The sequence below is a fragment of the Arvicola amphibius genome, chromosome 12 (assembly GCF_903992535.2).
Source record: "Arvicola amphibius chromosome 12, mArvAmp1.2, whole genome shotgun sequence".
NCBI classification, from domain to species: domain Eukaryota; kingdom Metazoa; phylum Chordata; class Mammalia; order Rodentia; family Cricetidae; genus Arvicola; species Arvicola amphibius.
Genome location: NC_052058.2, coordinates 164,568,141 through 164,583,587, shown reverse-complemented (window position 1 = coordinate 164,583,587; position 15,447 = coordinate 164,568,141). Strand labels below are relative to the sequence as shown.

At 54.5% G+C, this 15,447-nt stretch overlaps 2 protein-coding genes across 2 annotated transcripts in view; both read left to right on the top strand.

The window, feature by feature from the left end:
• The window catches only part of Capn5 (calpain 5), a 50,347-nt gene that overhangs the window by 15,216 nt on the left and 19,684 nt on the right, over positions 1-15,447 (top strand). Inside the window, exon 3 of the mRNA XM_038313826.1 lies at positions 6,421-6,552. Within this exon, the coding sequence (XP_038169754.1) occupies positions 6,421-6,552 (132 nt within the window). The remainder of the gene's footprint in view (positions 1-6,420; positions 6,553-15,447) is intronic.
• On the top strand, positions 13,146-13,637 carry LOC119802735 (olfactory marker protein). The gene has a single exon (XM_038313827.1). The coding sequence runs from the start codon at positions 13,146-13,148 to the stop codon at positions 13,635-13,637; it is 492 nt and encodes a 163-aa protein (XP_038169755.1).

Here is a 15,447-nt window from a genome sequence, read left to right as displayed (position 1 = left end):
CCCCATCCCTTACCCTCCCAGCCTGGAACTTCCCAACCTCCTGTGTTCTTTGCCACTGAGGGAGCCTCTTCCGCCTTCCTTACTGCTGGAAAGAGGAGGGGGAGGCGATAGGGGGTTCTGGGGAGTCAGGATGTGGGCAGAAGCCACTTCTGGTTCTCAGGCTGAGGGCTACAACTGTCTGGCCTCCACCCAGCTCTCTGCCTTCCTTATGTCGGGGCATTATCTTGGGGGTTCTAGATGGAATGTATGGGGGTTGGTAGGAGCCCTGGGAACATTTTCTAGTTTTGAGATCCTAGCATTCCTTGAGGCAGCCTGGTGTGCCCACTCTCTAGGTCTCACCTCGTTTTGGGAAGGGTGATCTTCTCGGAGCGCTGACCACTTTGCCTGCCTTAGGAAGACCTCTGCTCTGCCTGAGACTGAGTCCCTTGGTTACCTTCTGCTAGTCTTCTCAGAGCACCAGGGAAGGCCCCTGACTGGATTGCTGAAGAAGGAGATGGGGGAGGGAGAAGGGGCAATTGCAGAGGGGGCACCTTGTCCTGTGACTTTGCTGTTGTGTCCAGGCAAAGTTCCTGCAGCAGCCACTTTCTGTGACCTTAGATTCAGGAGTGGACAGGAGGAAGGAAAAGGACTGGCAGTGTCCCCTGAGGGTGCAGTTGTGTGCATGACTGCCCAGCTCTGCTGTCCATCCTGCTCCTGGCTGGGTTCCTGATCTACGCTAGCTGGAAACCTGAATTTCCTGCTCAGCCAGGAGGGGCGTGGCTCCAACCTGGTCAGACCTGGGCCAACTGGTCCGACCAGCTGAGGTTACCACAGGTTCAGAAGCCAGGGCCCTGGAGGCTTGTTGGCTGTGGTGTGGCACCCTGGCCTGGGGGTGGTTCAGTCCAGGGCTCACAGCAGATCCCGTGCAGTCCAGTCTAGGGCACTTGGTTATCCCTCCACACCCAATCAGTAGTCTCTGTCCCCAACTTGCCTCCCCGTGCCAAACACATCCCTTGTCTGAGCTCACTGGCAGATAGAGGGACTGTCATGCAAGGTGATGCCCCGTATCCCAGGTCCAGCTCATGGTTTCCCAAACAAACAACCAGGAATTAGGAACCCAACAAAGGAAATAGATGCATTTACAGATTTGGCCTCGCCTGTTGCAGTGTTAAAATCCATAGGAAAAAGGAAGCCAAAGCCAGGAAATCTGCATACGCGGATGCACCTCTGATTGGTAGTGAGACACATCTGTCCTAGGAGCTGGCTTATCCCTAGGGGACTTTCTCTTCTGCAGCTGAAGGGATCTCCTGGAATAATTCCTGGAATAATTCAACGTTCTTTTAGAGCCACCATTAGTAAGATGATGTGACAGGACTGGAAGGTGCATGGGTGGTCTGGCACCAAGGTAGGGTGTGTGTGTGTGTGTGTGTGTGTGTGTGTGTGTGTGTGCGCGCGCGCGTGTGTGCGCATGTGTCCGTGTGTGCGCATGTGTGTGTGCGTGTGCGTGTGTGTGGGGGGGGGAGAGAGAGAGAGGGAGGGAGGGAGGGAGGGAGGGAGGGAGGGAGAGTGAGGGCAAGGGCAGTATTCCCCCAACTACTGTGGCTAGACTGACTTCATCTTCAGGGCATTTTGGGGTCCTTGTTCTCTCCAACTCCCTGCTCCTCCCCCACACCAAACCCCGTCTTCCCCGCATCTACTCTGAAGGGACCACATTCCCGGCAACCTCAGCCCATATCAGGTTGTCGTTAACTCCATTCATCCGGAGACTCGGGCCTGGCTGTAGTAGGGGCTGTCTCCAACTCGTGGTCAGCTAGTGACTCAGAAAGTGAGACATTCTGGCCTACAGTGGTGGACAGGCCTGGACATCTCTTCCTCCTGGGTCTTGTTGATGCACAAGGAAGGGTAGCTTTGTCCCTTAGATGACGCAGCACACCTAGAGAGAGGCTGGGAAGCACTGTCCAAGTTTGAATCTTAGTTCATTGTGCTGCAAGGCCCTGGACCAGTGACCGTGGCTCTCTCCACCTCGGCGTCCTTATCTCTGAGAGCACCCTGCTCTTTACTCCTGGCCTCCGCAGGACCAGTCCGCAGAGCTATTTTTGTGATGTTTTTTCAAGGTAGCATCTGCATCCCGGGTACCAGCGGTCTCAGGTGTACTAGATCAGAGCTGGCAAACCTGAGCCTTCAGGTGCAGGCGGCATGCTCAAGGGTGGGATGGAAGCGGCTCTCTGGAATTCCATCTCTCCCAGTCTGGGGTGGGCATGGCGGGAGGGCGCTCTGAGGTCCAGAGCCAGACTGGTACAGGCGTAGTGGCAGGGAGAGCCCGTTTGTGTGCCCAACCATCCTGCACTGCCCTGTCTGCTCAGTCAGTTGTGCTTCACCTGGAGCACCCCTGCCTCATTTGGAGTGGGTGTCCTGTCTGTCACAGGGCGAGATGAGCACCTTGCTGCCATCCCCCGCTGCAGCTCTGGTGGCACTGGTGGCGGCTCTCTCCTTGTGGACTCATGCTATAGAGTCGGCTAGATGCGAGGCCCCGCCCCTGCCCCCTTTCGGAGCCTCCCTCCATGAGGAAACATCACTCTGTCTCTGTCTGGGAAGCTGGATGGGTACAGTTGGCTGGAAGATGAGATGAGGAGGAGGCAGGGTGGCACCCAGAGCTTCCTGAGAGTGGTCTTGGGGACAAGAAACAGGCCTCCTGACTGGGTTTCCTCTGATCAGAGACGGTAGGATACACACCTGTGCCTTGGAGAAGCCACAGTGCAGCTTGCCCCTGGCTCCCCACAGCTAGAAGTGGTCCAGGAGTCCGATTCAGTTAGTGCCCTCAGAGGAATTACCCTTTCTTTTCCTGGCTTTTTTCTTTTTCTGAGCAGTTGGGTCCCAAATACTGTCCCATTATCCCATTTTCCCCTGCAGAATGCTCCGCCGCCACCATCTGTGGAGGCCACACCTAGCCCTTTAGGGCCAGCATTTGAGGACGTGGAGGAACAGAGAGGATGAGCATTGGCTTCTGCTTGCATCTCCAGCAGCAGGCGTGCAGGAATTGAGGTCTGCCTTCCAGGCTTTCCTGCCCCCTGCTGGCCGTCTGTGGAAGGGCTTCTGCTGCTGTGTAGTGACAGCTTGAGCCTAGGAACAGACCTGGAGACTCGAAACAGGCAGAGACGACTGTCCGCTCTAGCCCCCATGATATGCCTGGGACATTGAAATGTGACTTTCCCTGGAAAGACAGAGAGGGCACTGACTACCAAAGAAAGGGGTCTGCCTTAAGCCACCCTGGGGAACCAATGAGTTTGAGTTTATGGGGACACCAAGAAGTCCCACCCCAGTTAACTGTTTTGTAGTAGTGATGAAGATCTCAGGGTGGGGGAGAGAGGGGCTCCAAAGCGGAGCCTGGGCCCCTGGGCATCCGATTTCCCGCCCTCTCTGTCCTGCCGAGGAACATGACCAGCTATCGGATGTCTCTAAGTCTGTGACAAATTTAGAGGTAATTGTAATATAATGGGATCTTTTATGAGGTTGGCAGGTCCTCTCGAAAGTCTACTGCGTCCATTCCAAGTAAATGGCAATTGCCCTGGGGCTCATCAGCTACAGGAATGTTAAAGATCAGAGCCAAACAAATTAACAGAAGCCTCCTGGGCCATCAGTGTGAAGAGCCTAAGTGTGAAGGGCCTTCAGTGTGAAGAGCCTAAGTGTGAAGGGCCTTCAGTGTGAAGAGCCTAAGTGTGAAGGGCCTTCAGTGTGAAGAGGTGCCACGAAGTGTATGATGATGGTTCCTTCAAAAGGACGAGGATGGGGAGGACACGGGGCGGGGGCCAGCGGGGCCAGGGGCCAGTGGGGCCAGGGGGCCAGCAGGGTGGTTCAGCTGATAAAGAGACTGTTATTTGAGACAGGGCCTGGGTTGATCCCAGTGCTGTTTAAAGGTAGAAGGAGAAAACTGGCTCTATGGAACTTGTCTTCTGGCCTCCAAACGTGTACCCATGCACACATGTGCTTCATCACACATGTGCATTACACATGCACATACAGGAAGGATACTAAACTAATGGGTTATTTTTAAAAGGAAAAATATTGGAATGGGTGCTCTATCTGCCTTGTTTTGTTTTGTTTTTACCTGCCCCGCCTGGCTACTGAAACAGCTTTAGGTTAATTAACTGAATGATCTCTCCACTGTATATGATCCTCATTTCAGGGTGTATCCCAGCAATACACCCAGCCCTGCCTCCTTACAGGGGAGAAATGTATGCGTTGAATCTGGAGTGGATGTTAATTACAACCCACTCAGGACAAGATTAATCTCAATATTTTTCACCTACATAGCTCCATTTCCTGATTCATCCATTACTCCCACCCCCGTGTTTTCAGAGGTTGCCATGAATCAAGGTCTGTGTGACTCCATCAAAGCTCAGGTGTTCTGCATCTCAGCAGGGGAGCAAAAGACTCACAGCTCATTGTGGGACCTCAGGTCCCTCTGCCTAGCCCTTACCTGCAGGGAATTCCCACGCCAAGTAATCCCTTTCCCCTGCAGCTCTGGGTGCATCAGTGATCCCCCATCCTTCACCCCTTTGGGGAACAATTGTTTGGGTTTGAAGACTTCTGGGAGCTCCCAAACACAAATCTGACTTTCTCATCCTTTAGGCTGGCCATTTTCCTCTGGGCTCAGCCTCATTTGCTTGACTTGTCTTAGCCAGAGCCCAGTGGCTGCCACCACAGCCTTCTTAAAATCTAAAATAGAATTAAGAATTAAAAATTAGCCAAGTGGTGGTGGCACACACTTTTAATCCCAGCACTCAGGAGGCAGAGGCAGAGGGGGTCTCTGAGTTTGAGGACAGCCTGGTCTACAGAGTGAATTCCAGGACAGCCAGGGCAACACAGAGAAACCCTGTCTAGAAAACCAAAACCAAAAAAAAATTTTAAATTAAACATTTTTAACTTTTTGCCACACAAAGGTTGGTTACACTGGAATCTCCCCCCAGGGTTTGCCTCGGCCTGATTTTCCCTGGGCACAGAAAGCTCAGCCTTGGTTGTTAAGTCTGAGGGCCCATGAGACCGTCACATCCGTTAGGAGGCGTGTCACTCCCCAAACCAGCCATGCTCCACCCCGGCTCATTTTTGGTTCAGTCTGTTCTCTATAGGTACCACTGGGTGTGTGACTTTCTCTGGGAGACGTGAAGAAACTTCTATTCACCCACGATAGACAGGGCATGAACAGATCAAAGGAGGGTTTTGTCCAAGCCAAACCCTGTGAACCAGTGACCTTAATGGAGTTATGGGGCAGGTCATAGGTGGCTACACCCCCAGGAAATCCCACACCCAGTGGACTGTTACCTTAGGGCATAGCAATTACAGTCTCAGGGGTGGGGAGCCTCATGAGGGTCACGTGATGACTTCTCGGGGTCTCCCCTGCCGGCCTCCCAAGAGGATGCTCATAGGCTTGAGTTAGCTCATGGGTCATCCCAGCTGCTCAGCTTCAAGATGGAGACGATCTTCTCAAGCCCAGGAAACAGCTGTACCACAGGCATCGTCCTCAACCTCCCATCTGTGAAGTGGGCACAGTGCTGGGTTCTCGGGGCCAGTGGGGGTTGTCTGAGTTAAAAGGCTGTGTCTCAGTGTGAAGCTTCCCCGCCCTGCCTTCTTGCCCCCTCAGCTTAGGTCTTCTCAGTTCACCCCTCATTAGTCTCTAAGGAGGCTATGATGGTGTTCCTAGCTGCTTTTCCTGAGCTGGGTATACTATGGTGCTATCTGCTCCCTCAGAGATCCACCCAGCATCTGACTCCAGCCTGGGCAGGGTGTCTGGTCTGTAGGAGACAGGAAGCTATGCTTTCAGCGTGTGTCTCTTGGTGCAGAAGCCAAAGCTGCACTTTTCCCACTCTACAGCCCTGCCTTGGGTCTTTAAGGGCAATCGTGAAGAGTGGAGAGATTGGAAAACTAGACCAAGATCCAGGAACTAGGACGGGTAGGGCCTGAGTCCTGCCAGACATGACTCTGCCCGTCAGCTGCCCCCGCCTGGTTCCTAGCGTCTCCCGTGTCCCATGGCCATGTCTGTGTATCTCCGTGGAGAATCGACAGAATTTCTGCCTCACGCTGGCATTTGTATGTATGTCCTGCGTTCCGACAAGTCCTGTCTTTGAGCTTCTGTTCCTCATCCTTATAATGGAGTAGCAACCCCGTCAATGCCTGAACGTCCTCATTTTGTACTCAGCGGCTTGTCATTTGATTGCTTCGTGACTGGCCTTGAGGGCCGGCTGCACGGGGAGATCCACTCAAGACAAGAAGAAGGTGGTGGCCCAGGGTCCAGCACGCTGAGATCTTTCTTCAGCTGTTATCCGTTAGCTCACCGTAGTGGAGACAGTCCAGGCAGGACTTTGGGATATGGTTGGTCATGTGGGAGAGAGGGCCGAGAAGCTCCTATGCCCCCAGGTTCTCATGTTCTTCTCCCCCGTCCTGCAGGATATCTGCGATGACCCCCGCCTCTTCGTAGATGGCATCAGCTCCCATGACCTGCACCAGGGCCAGGTGGGCAACTGCTGGTTTGTGGCTGCCTGCTCGTCACTGGCCTCCCGAGAGTCCCTCTGGCAAAAGGTAAGGCCTGGGGAGCGGCAGCTGCAGGGGCTATCAGCCTGTGGCGCTCGCTGCCAGGAAAGCGTGGCATCGGGGAGGCTTGTGGCTTGTGGGGCTTCCTGAAAGCCTGCTGCTGTGTTGGGCTGGGCCTCAGTTAGCAGACTGGCCTTCCCTTGCCTGTTTAGATCCTCAGGGTAATTCCCAAGGTGATTCTGATGTGTCCCCTCTCCAACTGCGGAGAGACAAGGAACTGTAGGGCACAGGATACCCCTGTGAACTGTGCACACTGCCTGTGTTACCCTCCATGTAGGGATACCACTCAGTAACTGCTGTGTGACATGGGACAGTTGCTGGCTTTCTCTGGGCCTCAGTTTTCTCAGTTGTTCAGCAGAGTGTGGCTCCACGTTTCATGATTTCCGGATTCATGCTGTTGATGTTCTGGGCCAAGGGCAAAGGTTTGGGAATGATGGAATGGGTCCCGGGCCTGCCTCTTGAACCTTCTTGGCAACACTCAGCAGGAGACTTTAAATATAACACTTGGAACTACTTTCCCAAGGAGGGGAGGCCATTTTCAGTTACATAGTGAGTTCAGGACTAGTCGGGATGTGTGAGACCCTGTGTGAAAGCCATGAAGAAGGAGGAGGAGGAGAGAGGAGAGAGGAGAAGGAGAAGGAGGGATAGGAGAAGGAGGAGGAGGGAGAGGAGGATAAGGAAGAGGAGGAGGAAAGGAGGGATAGGAGGCGGAGAAGGATGAGGAAGAGGAGGAAGAGGAGGAGGAGAGGAGGGATAGGAGGCGGAGAAGGAGGAGGAAGAGAAACTGTTCTTATAGGACCCCTGGCGGGGTGACTCTCAGTCAGTTGTGGCCACACTGACTTCTTTTAGAATAATTATTATCCCTAAACATAAGAGTGTTCCAGGCAGGGGAGATGGCTCGGTAGGCAAAGCCTTCAAGCCTGAGTTTGATCCCTATGACCCCCATGGTGGAATAAGAGAATGGACTCCCACAAGTTATCTTCCTACCTCCATATAAATAAACAAACAAACAAGTAATTGAAACAGGACGCAGGAATAGGATACGTTTTTTTCTTGCTTTCCCGGGAATCCATCAGCCGTCAGAGGGAGCTGTGTCCGTAGCCAACACCCAGGCCTTTGCAGGGCCTCTATCCTCCTCTCCTGTCTCCTGGAGAGTATGGGCCCCTAGCCACCCAGTAGGTGTTCCTGTCAGGGTCCCGGCCCCTGCACACTGTGGGCCTTTGGGACTCAGAGCCCACTGCTGTGGCTTACAGGGGTGGGAGTCTATGCTGGACAGCCTCAGACTGGAGGGCGAAGAAGGATGTGTCTGTTGTGGGGGTTGAGGGCTGGAGAGAACTCAGCCCAGAACCATCCATAGTCTGGGTGGAGGACTGGACCTCAACACGGCAACCTCCAGCACCGACTCTGACAAGGGCTGTGTGGCCTTGGCTTGCAGGGGCATGTGGGCCCTGTGTGTTGCTCTACCCTGCCCTGTAATTGCCTGTTTATCCGAGTCTCCCCTCTAGAGGTGAGCTCCCCAGGGGCAGAGCTGGCCCAGTCTGCCCCTTCTTGCTGAGACTGGTGTGGTGAGCAAAGGCTGGGGAACAGAAGGCTGCCCCACCTTGAACCCAGTACAGCCCTGTGACTCCAAAGCTGACCTTGCTGCCCGTTTCCTGTGGTTCTCTTGACGGATTGAAGCCTAACCAGGTCTGGTAATGCATTGGCAAGGAAGATACTCACCTTGCTGTCTCACTGACTTGGCGTCACGGGCTCTGCTCCCCGTCTAGCTGATGGAGAAGCTGGCCTGCTTCTCATCAGTGTGGAACCTCCACCTTCTGCAGAACTGAGACTCCAACCCTGGTGGTCTCCCAGGCTGACCTCCAGGAGTTTAGCGGTAGGAGAGACTGAGAGGGGGGTTGGATGCGCTAGGCTAATTGCATTCCACCTCTGGGAGCTGCTGTGTTGACAGTGAGGCCCTGGGGAGCTCATTAGGGTGCCTTACATCCCCTGCGGTCCCCACTGACTGGTCCCTGTTTGTTGTCACCCTCTTGTTCTGTCCTGTTGCCCCGCAGAGCCTCCCTGACCTTCGTCTGTTTTTTCCCCTGGAAAAGCCAGTAGGGGGAGTTGTGCCCCGAACCCCGCCCACCTCTACTCCCCCAGTGCTGAGTACCAGATGCAGATATATCTTGCCTGGGCACTCATACCCTTCTCTAGGAAGCTGCCCCTTTCTTTCAAGATCTCAGGGTAGTCTGGGGCTGATGGGCACAGGATCCCAAGCCTGCCAGGCTGAGTCTGTTCTGCCTGCTAGTCACTGACGTTGGCTTCGGTGTCAACCTGGCTTTCCAGGCCCCGTAGACAAATGCTGGCATTTAGGAGTGCCCTTCCTTACACAGCTTCTCTCCCACCCTTCCCTCATGCATCCCGCCCAATCATCTGCTCCGCAGGGCTCAGGGCTCCCTCTCGTGTGGGTCAGTATGGTCTCCTCCAGCTCAGTAGTTTGTTCCCTAAGTCAGACGGTGGGTCTGAGGTGACCAGGCCCCGTGAACCCACAAGTAGGATATGGTTAGGTTAAATACTTGTCACGGGGCTCAGCTTAGGCCAGACCCAAGGTTCTTTGGGAGGTGGCCTCGCATGGGCCTGCTGCTTGCTCGTCGCTGCCCAGGACCCAGGGGTAGCCAGTCAGAGTCCCGGCTGGCAGTAAAGACAGAAGTGGCCATCGTGCAAAGCAAGCGTGTTGAGGCAGCGAGCGAGGCAGGGGTTGTCAGTCCAGGGCAGTGCTGGGCAGAGTAGAGGGTGCTGGGACCAGGCAGTCTTTGTTGCCAGTTTAAATGTTTCCCAGTTTCCCCTGATTGCAGCGGGGAGACCTTGCATTCAAGGCCCACTTGGGCTATTCATTAAGCCCTGTCTCAGTAACAATGTAACAACGACGATGATAAATCGAATGTCTCCCACTCTGTCCCAGCCCATGCCTCAGTTATGAACTGGTTCATTAAGAAGTGATGCATGGGGGTTGGAGACATGGCTCAGTGGTTAGGAGCCCTGCCTGCTCTTCCAAAGGTCCTGAGTTCAATTCCCAGCAACCACATGGTGGCTCACAACCATCTGTAATGGGGTCTGGTGCCCTCTTCTGTAGACAGAATATTGTATATATAATAAATAAATAAATACTTTAAAAAATTTGAAAAAAAAAAGTAATAAATGGAGGACTTAGCCGTGTCCCGGGTACACAGTATGTTCTGGGGACTGAATATGTGAAATGCACAGGAGGACTTAGCCGTGTCCCATGTACAGAGTATGTTTGGGGACTGAACATGTGAAACACACAGGATGACTTAGCCGTGTCCCATGTACACAGTATGTTTTGGGGACTGAACATGTGAAATACACAGGAGGACTTAGCCGTGTCCCGTGTACACAGTATGTTCTGGGGACTGAACATGTGAAATGCACAGGAGGATTTAGCCGTGTCCCATGTACACAGTATGTTCTGGGGACTGAACATGTGAAATGCACAGGAGGACTTAGCCATGTCCCGTGTACACAGTGTATTCTGGGGACTGAACATATGAAATGCACAGGAGAACTTAACCGTGTCCCGTGTACACAGTATGTTCTGGGGACTGAACATGTGAAATGCCCACATGACTTTCTCCACCCAGAGGCAGCTGTTTTAGGGTCTCCTTATCCTCTTCTCTGCTGGGGCTGAGGAGGTTGTCAGGGGCGCTCGCTTTGTTTTCCTGAACACGTCTGCAGCCACAGGGGGCCTCTTCAGAGGGGCCTTTCTCTCCTGTGTTCCCTCCTCCGTCCAGCCTCGGATGGCTCCTCACAGGGTCTGTCTGTCCAGTGGCTGGCAGAGTTGCTGCGTCCACCTCCTTCCCTCTCTGGTCACAAACATATCACACAGTTCTTTGCTGGCTCCTCCCACCTGCCCGCCTGTGGGTCCCCAATTACAGCTGTCACAGCATCCTTCACCCCCGACTGCCTGCAAGGTGCACCCCCCTTCCCCGGCAGCGGACCAGCCCTCTCTAGCGGTTCTGTGACCCTGGGTCCCCTTAGGGATTAGAGAGGCTGACACCCCACTCCCGTCCCGCCTTCCCCCCGGGATGTAGAAGCCTGATTTCTCTCTCCTGCCTGTGTCTGGACAGATGCCAGCTTCCTTAGCCTCAGCCTCTGGCATGCTGTCCTCGCCAGCCTGCTGTGCTGGCTGGCTGCCTGGCACAGAGCACTCGGCACCTCTGATTTCTCAGCCTTTCTGGACATCCTTAGGTCTCTGAGGTTAACACCTGCCCTCAGCCCTTGGCCCCGTTACTCTGGCATCAGCTCTATCTGTCCTCACCTTCAACCACTTGTTACCGTACCCACAGCAGGACCCTGTCCCTGGTGTGCTGAGACCGGTTTCCACCTCACCTTCTAGGCCTTCTAGGTCACCTTTTGTCTTGGCATTCATTCTTCATTCATTCATTCAGCGTTCAGCATTTCTGCTGTTCACTTAGCTTTCTGAACATCCCCTGAACACGGAAGCCATGTTCTTCTCCCTTACAGGGATGAACAAGACAGACACACACCCGCCCTGCCAGGGTGTCCTGTCCAGAGGAGACACAAAATAACCAAAATAAGGGCTGGGATCCAGTTCAGTGGGCAGGCATCAGCCAGCCCCGTGCAAAGCTCGCATTTGCTTCCCCACTCACGCACGTCGGCTCTCACACCGCACACACACTTTCTCTTGTTCACACGCATGCACACACACTCTTTCAAGCACTTCAGCAAACACAAATATGAATTGGGCTTGCCGTGTGGTTTGGTGGGTAAAGGTGCTTGCCAACTAACAATCGGGGTTCAATCCTGGAACCCATATGGTGGGTGGAGAGAACCGGCTCCTTCAAATTGTCCCCGACCTCCATATATGACCTATGGTATTTACACACACACACACGCACACACACACACGCCCCTCACTCATGAGCCCTCAGCCATGTTGTCCTGAAGGCCGGCAAGCAAGAAGGCAGCTTGGTTCAGCTCTTACCATACTGGTTTCTGGGATTGCTGCTGGTGGCCCCAAGAACTCACCCAAGGCTTGAGGTTGGTTTGTTTTTCCCATTGCTGGGAACTGAATCCAGGATCTGTCCGTGCTAAGCAAGGGCTCTGTCAAGGATACCACTGGACGCCTCCTCCTTCATCCTTCATGCCCCATCCCCAACGGTGAGGCTGAGGCAGGAGGATTGTGAGGTTGACATTAGTCTAGGTGACCCACTGAGATCCTGTCTTCAAGTAAAAGGATCAGATCTAGGGGCTGTAGTTTGGTGAAAGAGGCTTTGGGATCAATCAGTTCCCTGTATTGCCGGGAAAAAAAAAAAAAAACAAAATGACCCAAATGAAAAGCAGCTTGCCGTGATGGCTCACACCTGTGAACCCAGCACTTGGGAGAACCAAGCAGGAGGATTGCTGGGAGTTTGAGGGCAGCCTGGATAGCTACACGGTGAGACCTTGTCTCAAAGACAAACAAGCATAACAAGCAAGCTGTCCATCATGGTGCCACTGAACTAATTATCAACCCACTGGTTCACTTGGGCTCCATCTAGCAAAGCAATGTGCTTCTGCCCCCAAACCCTTCCGATCGTTTCCAATTGCGACACCTCGCCCCCTGCCTCCTTCCTGTGTGTGACATCCTGTGACAGCCACATCTCTCTGTCGCCACTGCCCAGACACACTTCCGTCTCCAGTCCCACCGTCTGTCCGCATACACTGGCTGGGCTCTGCCTCCCGCCAATACTCGCCAGGATGTGGGTCTTCTGATTGCTCACTGGCCTGGGGAAGGTGTCTCCTAGGGGAGGTGGAAGATCAGTGTAGGCAGAAGGCCTGGTGGGATTCGGGTGGAAGTGAGAGCCGGGCCTGTGGCAATGTGGCGTAGTGTGTGGAAAGATGGATCGAACCAAGGCTTCCAGGAGCAGAGCCAGGCAACTGTCTGGCAGGTGATTTGGGATTTGAGAGTTGCAGGTTCAGCCGGGTTGGGTCCTACTGATGCTAAAGGAGAGGAGGATGCCCAGGGCATTTGGGAAGCAGAATTGACAGGACTTGGCAGGTGGCTCAGGGAGAATGAAGAGAGGATGAGGCACCGGTGGCCCCAAGCTGGCCAGGAAACCAGTGACGGATGGGTGCATCTTGCTGCTGCCCTGTCCCCTTTCCCGAGTTACCTCCCTGTGTCTGTACCCCTCACTTCTCTCCCAACAGCCCCACGAAGCGCTCCCTCCTTCACAAACAAGCAAGCCTCCGGCTTGTTGCTCCTACTGTAGTCAAGGTGATTGCCACAGCAGTTGACATCAGCGCTCCGGTCCCGAAGGAGCCTGTCACCCTCCAGCCTGCCTACAGCACGGCATTGCTACCTCTGCAAGGAGCAGAGGAGGCATCTGGACACACACTCCCATCCGTGTCCCCATTCTGAGAACTGGGTGGGGCCAGAAAGGGCCGGTGGCCAAAAAGGAGAGGCTGGAAAAGGAGGCGGGCCTTCAGGGGGCCTCCTCTCTTGGCACCTGAGGCTCCAACCCACTTGGTTCCCTGACATCGGCGGGAGTGGTGGCAGTGGCAGCAGCTATCACACCTGGGCCATGGCAGAGGACGGGCCACCGAAGCAGCAGCTGGACATGCCTCTGGTTCTAGACCAGGACCTGACCAAGCAGATGCGGCTCCGAGTTGAGAGCCTGAAACAGCGTGGGGAGAAGCGGCAGGATGGCGAGAAGCTACTCCGGCCGGCCGAGTCTGTGTACCGTCTTGACTTCATCCAGCAACAGAAGCTGCAGTTTGATCGCTGGGATGTGGTCCTGGATAAGCCGGGCAAGGTCACCATCACTGGCACCTCGCAGAACTGGACGCCCGACCTCACCAACCTCATGACGCGCCAGCTGCTGGACCCTGCTGCCATCTTCTGGCGTAAGGAAGACTCCGACGTCATGGATTGGAATGAGGCCGATGCCCTGGAATTTGGGGAGCGCCTGTCTGACCTGGCCAAAATCCGCAAGGTCATGTATTTCCTTATTACCTTTGGCGAGGGCGTGGAGCCCGCCAACCTCAAAGCCTCTGTGGTATTCAACCAGCTCTGACGACAGCCCTGGCTACCCTGCCTCTGGCCCACAATTCCCCCTTGCCTGAACCTCCTGCCACATGTATATTTTGGGGACATTCTTCTAACTGCTCCTTCTGTGCTTGACTTGGCTAGAGGCCCCCCCGAGTCCTCATGGCCCCCTTTCCTGGTGCCAGTGCTGCAGCTCACAGAGATGACCCATGGCTCTGTAGTCTAGAAGCCGGACACCGCTACTGTAGACAGTAGAGGCCTTTGGGGTTCGTGTGGCCAGAGGGATGGACGTTTTGGACATCTGCCATCTCTGCTTCATTGTGGTAGAGAGAGAGGGACTGAGAGACCAAGAGGCTAACCAAGAGATCCAAATAACCAACCACTGGATTTCCTACAGGGACGAAAGACTGAGACTTAACAGGAACTGCCTTCTGGGGAACCTGGCAAGAAGGCATTTGTCTGCTGGCTAAAGCTGGCATCAGGAGATGGATGCCCAGTGGCACTCTGGCAGCAGGAAGGTGCTTTTCCCAGTGTCAAAACCAGCCTGCTGTGACCTTAGGGCCTTCCAGACACTGGGCAGGATGACAGCAGGGCTTGGTCTGTCTGGCAGAGGGTGGCTGGCTTTGCAGGTCTCACCCGTGTTGCTGTGGAGAAGGGAAAGAGCATGTGGAAACTGACCCAGCTCTAACTACCCGCACTACATATATGATGAGAGACGGCATGCTATACTTGCACGGATGCATGCCCGAGGGCTAACACTAGTCAGGAATAAGGCTGACTTTAGTGTAGTTGTTGAGCAGTTAGTGCTAAGGCCTGGGCTTGGTAGAGGTGACCCTGACTGTGTCCTCCTTGGTGCAGGGCTTCCTGAACTGGGAGACCAAGGCTCAAATGGGGAAGCAGGAGTTACGGGGGGTCCAGGGCTGGAGGCAAATGGGTAAGGCTTTGGGGCAGTTATGATGTCTGATGTCTGAAGTGCGGTGAATGTCTGCAGGTGTGATGGCTTCAGAGGCTATCCGGGGAAACCCACTCACCAAACCAACAGGGAAACAGAGGCATGGGTATCGGCAGATTCCGTCCTGCCCCAAGCCTCATTTCCTCCACACCGTGCATGCTGAGAGCCTCCTTTTAAGGAGAAGCCTCACCTGCCACCTAGCATCAGTCCGGGGCACCTCAGTGGTGCCACTCACTCTCTCTCAAGGCTGCCTCGTCTGAGATGCCAATGCATCAAGAACTGAAGGTAGGATCTGTCCAGTGGGTGGGCTGCCAGGAGCGCAAGCCCCAGCTCAGGGTCAGGACTCTGGAGGCAGGAGATAGGCTGTGTCGCTGGCTCTGGTGGCTATTGCTTGCAGAAGCACCTGCTAGTGCCTTCTAGATGCTGCTGACTCTAGGGAGCCATACCTAGACAGGGGCCCCACCTTTCTGACCTCTCCCTACAGCTCTCAAGAACCCCTTGGTTCACGCTGCCTATCCCCCAATTCTGTCTCACCCCGTATTCCCTGTGGGGGCTTGAGTGTCTCTGCTGTGCCTTGTCACATGTCCCCAATAAAGATTGCATGCCCTTACTTCTGCAGTGTGGTGTGCCTCTGTGCTGTGGTTTGTATCTCTTGCTGCAAGCCCACATCAGAAGCATTCCCTCCCTGTGGGACCTTGCAGTTCTGAGGAACTCCATCCTGCCAACCTTCAGGATGAATGACCAGTGAGGTCCCACGTCAGGACCAGGTTTCATCTGTCTTAGGTCTCCTGGCTGCCCTGCAGGGACCAACCCAGCCTCTGGGGTATGAAAGAGCCAACTGAGGCTGTGCATGGGGAGTGGAGTGGGCAGGGCTGACACCGGTTTA

Bases quoted from the DNA above. Each gene is read 5' to 3' on its own strand.
- LOC119802735 (XM_038313827.1), top strand. From the start codon at position 13,146: ATGGCAGAGGACGGGCCACCGAAGCAGCAGCTGGACATGCCTCTGGTT.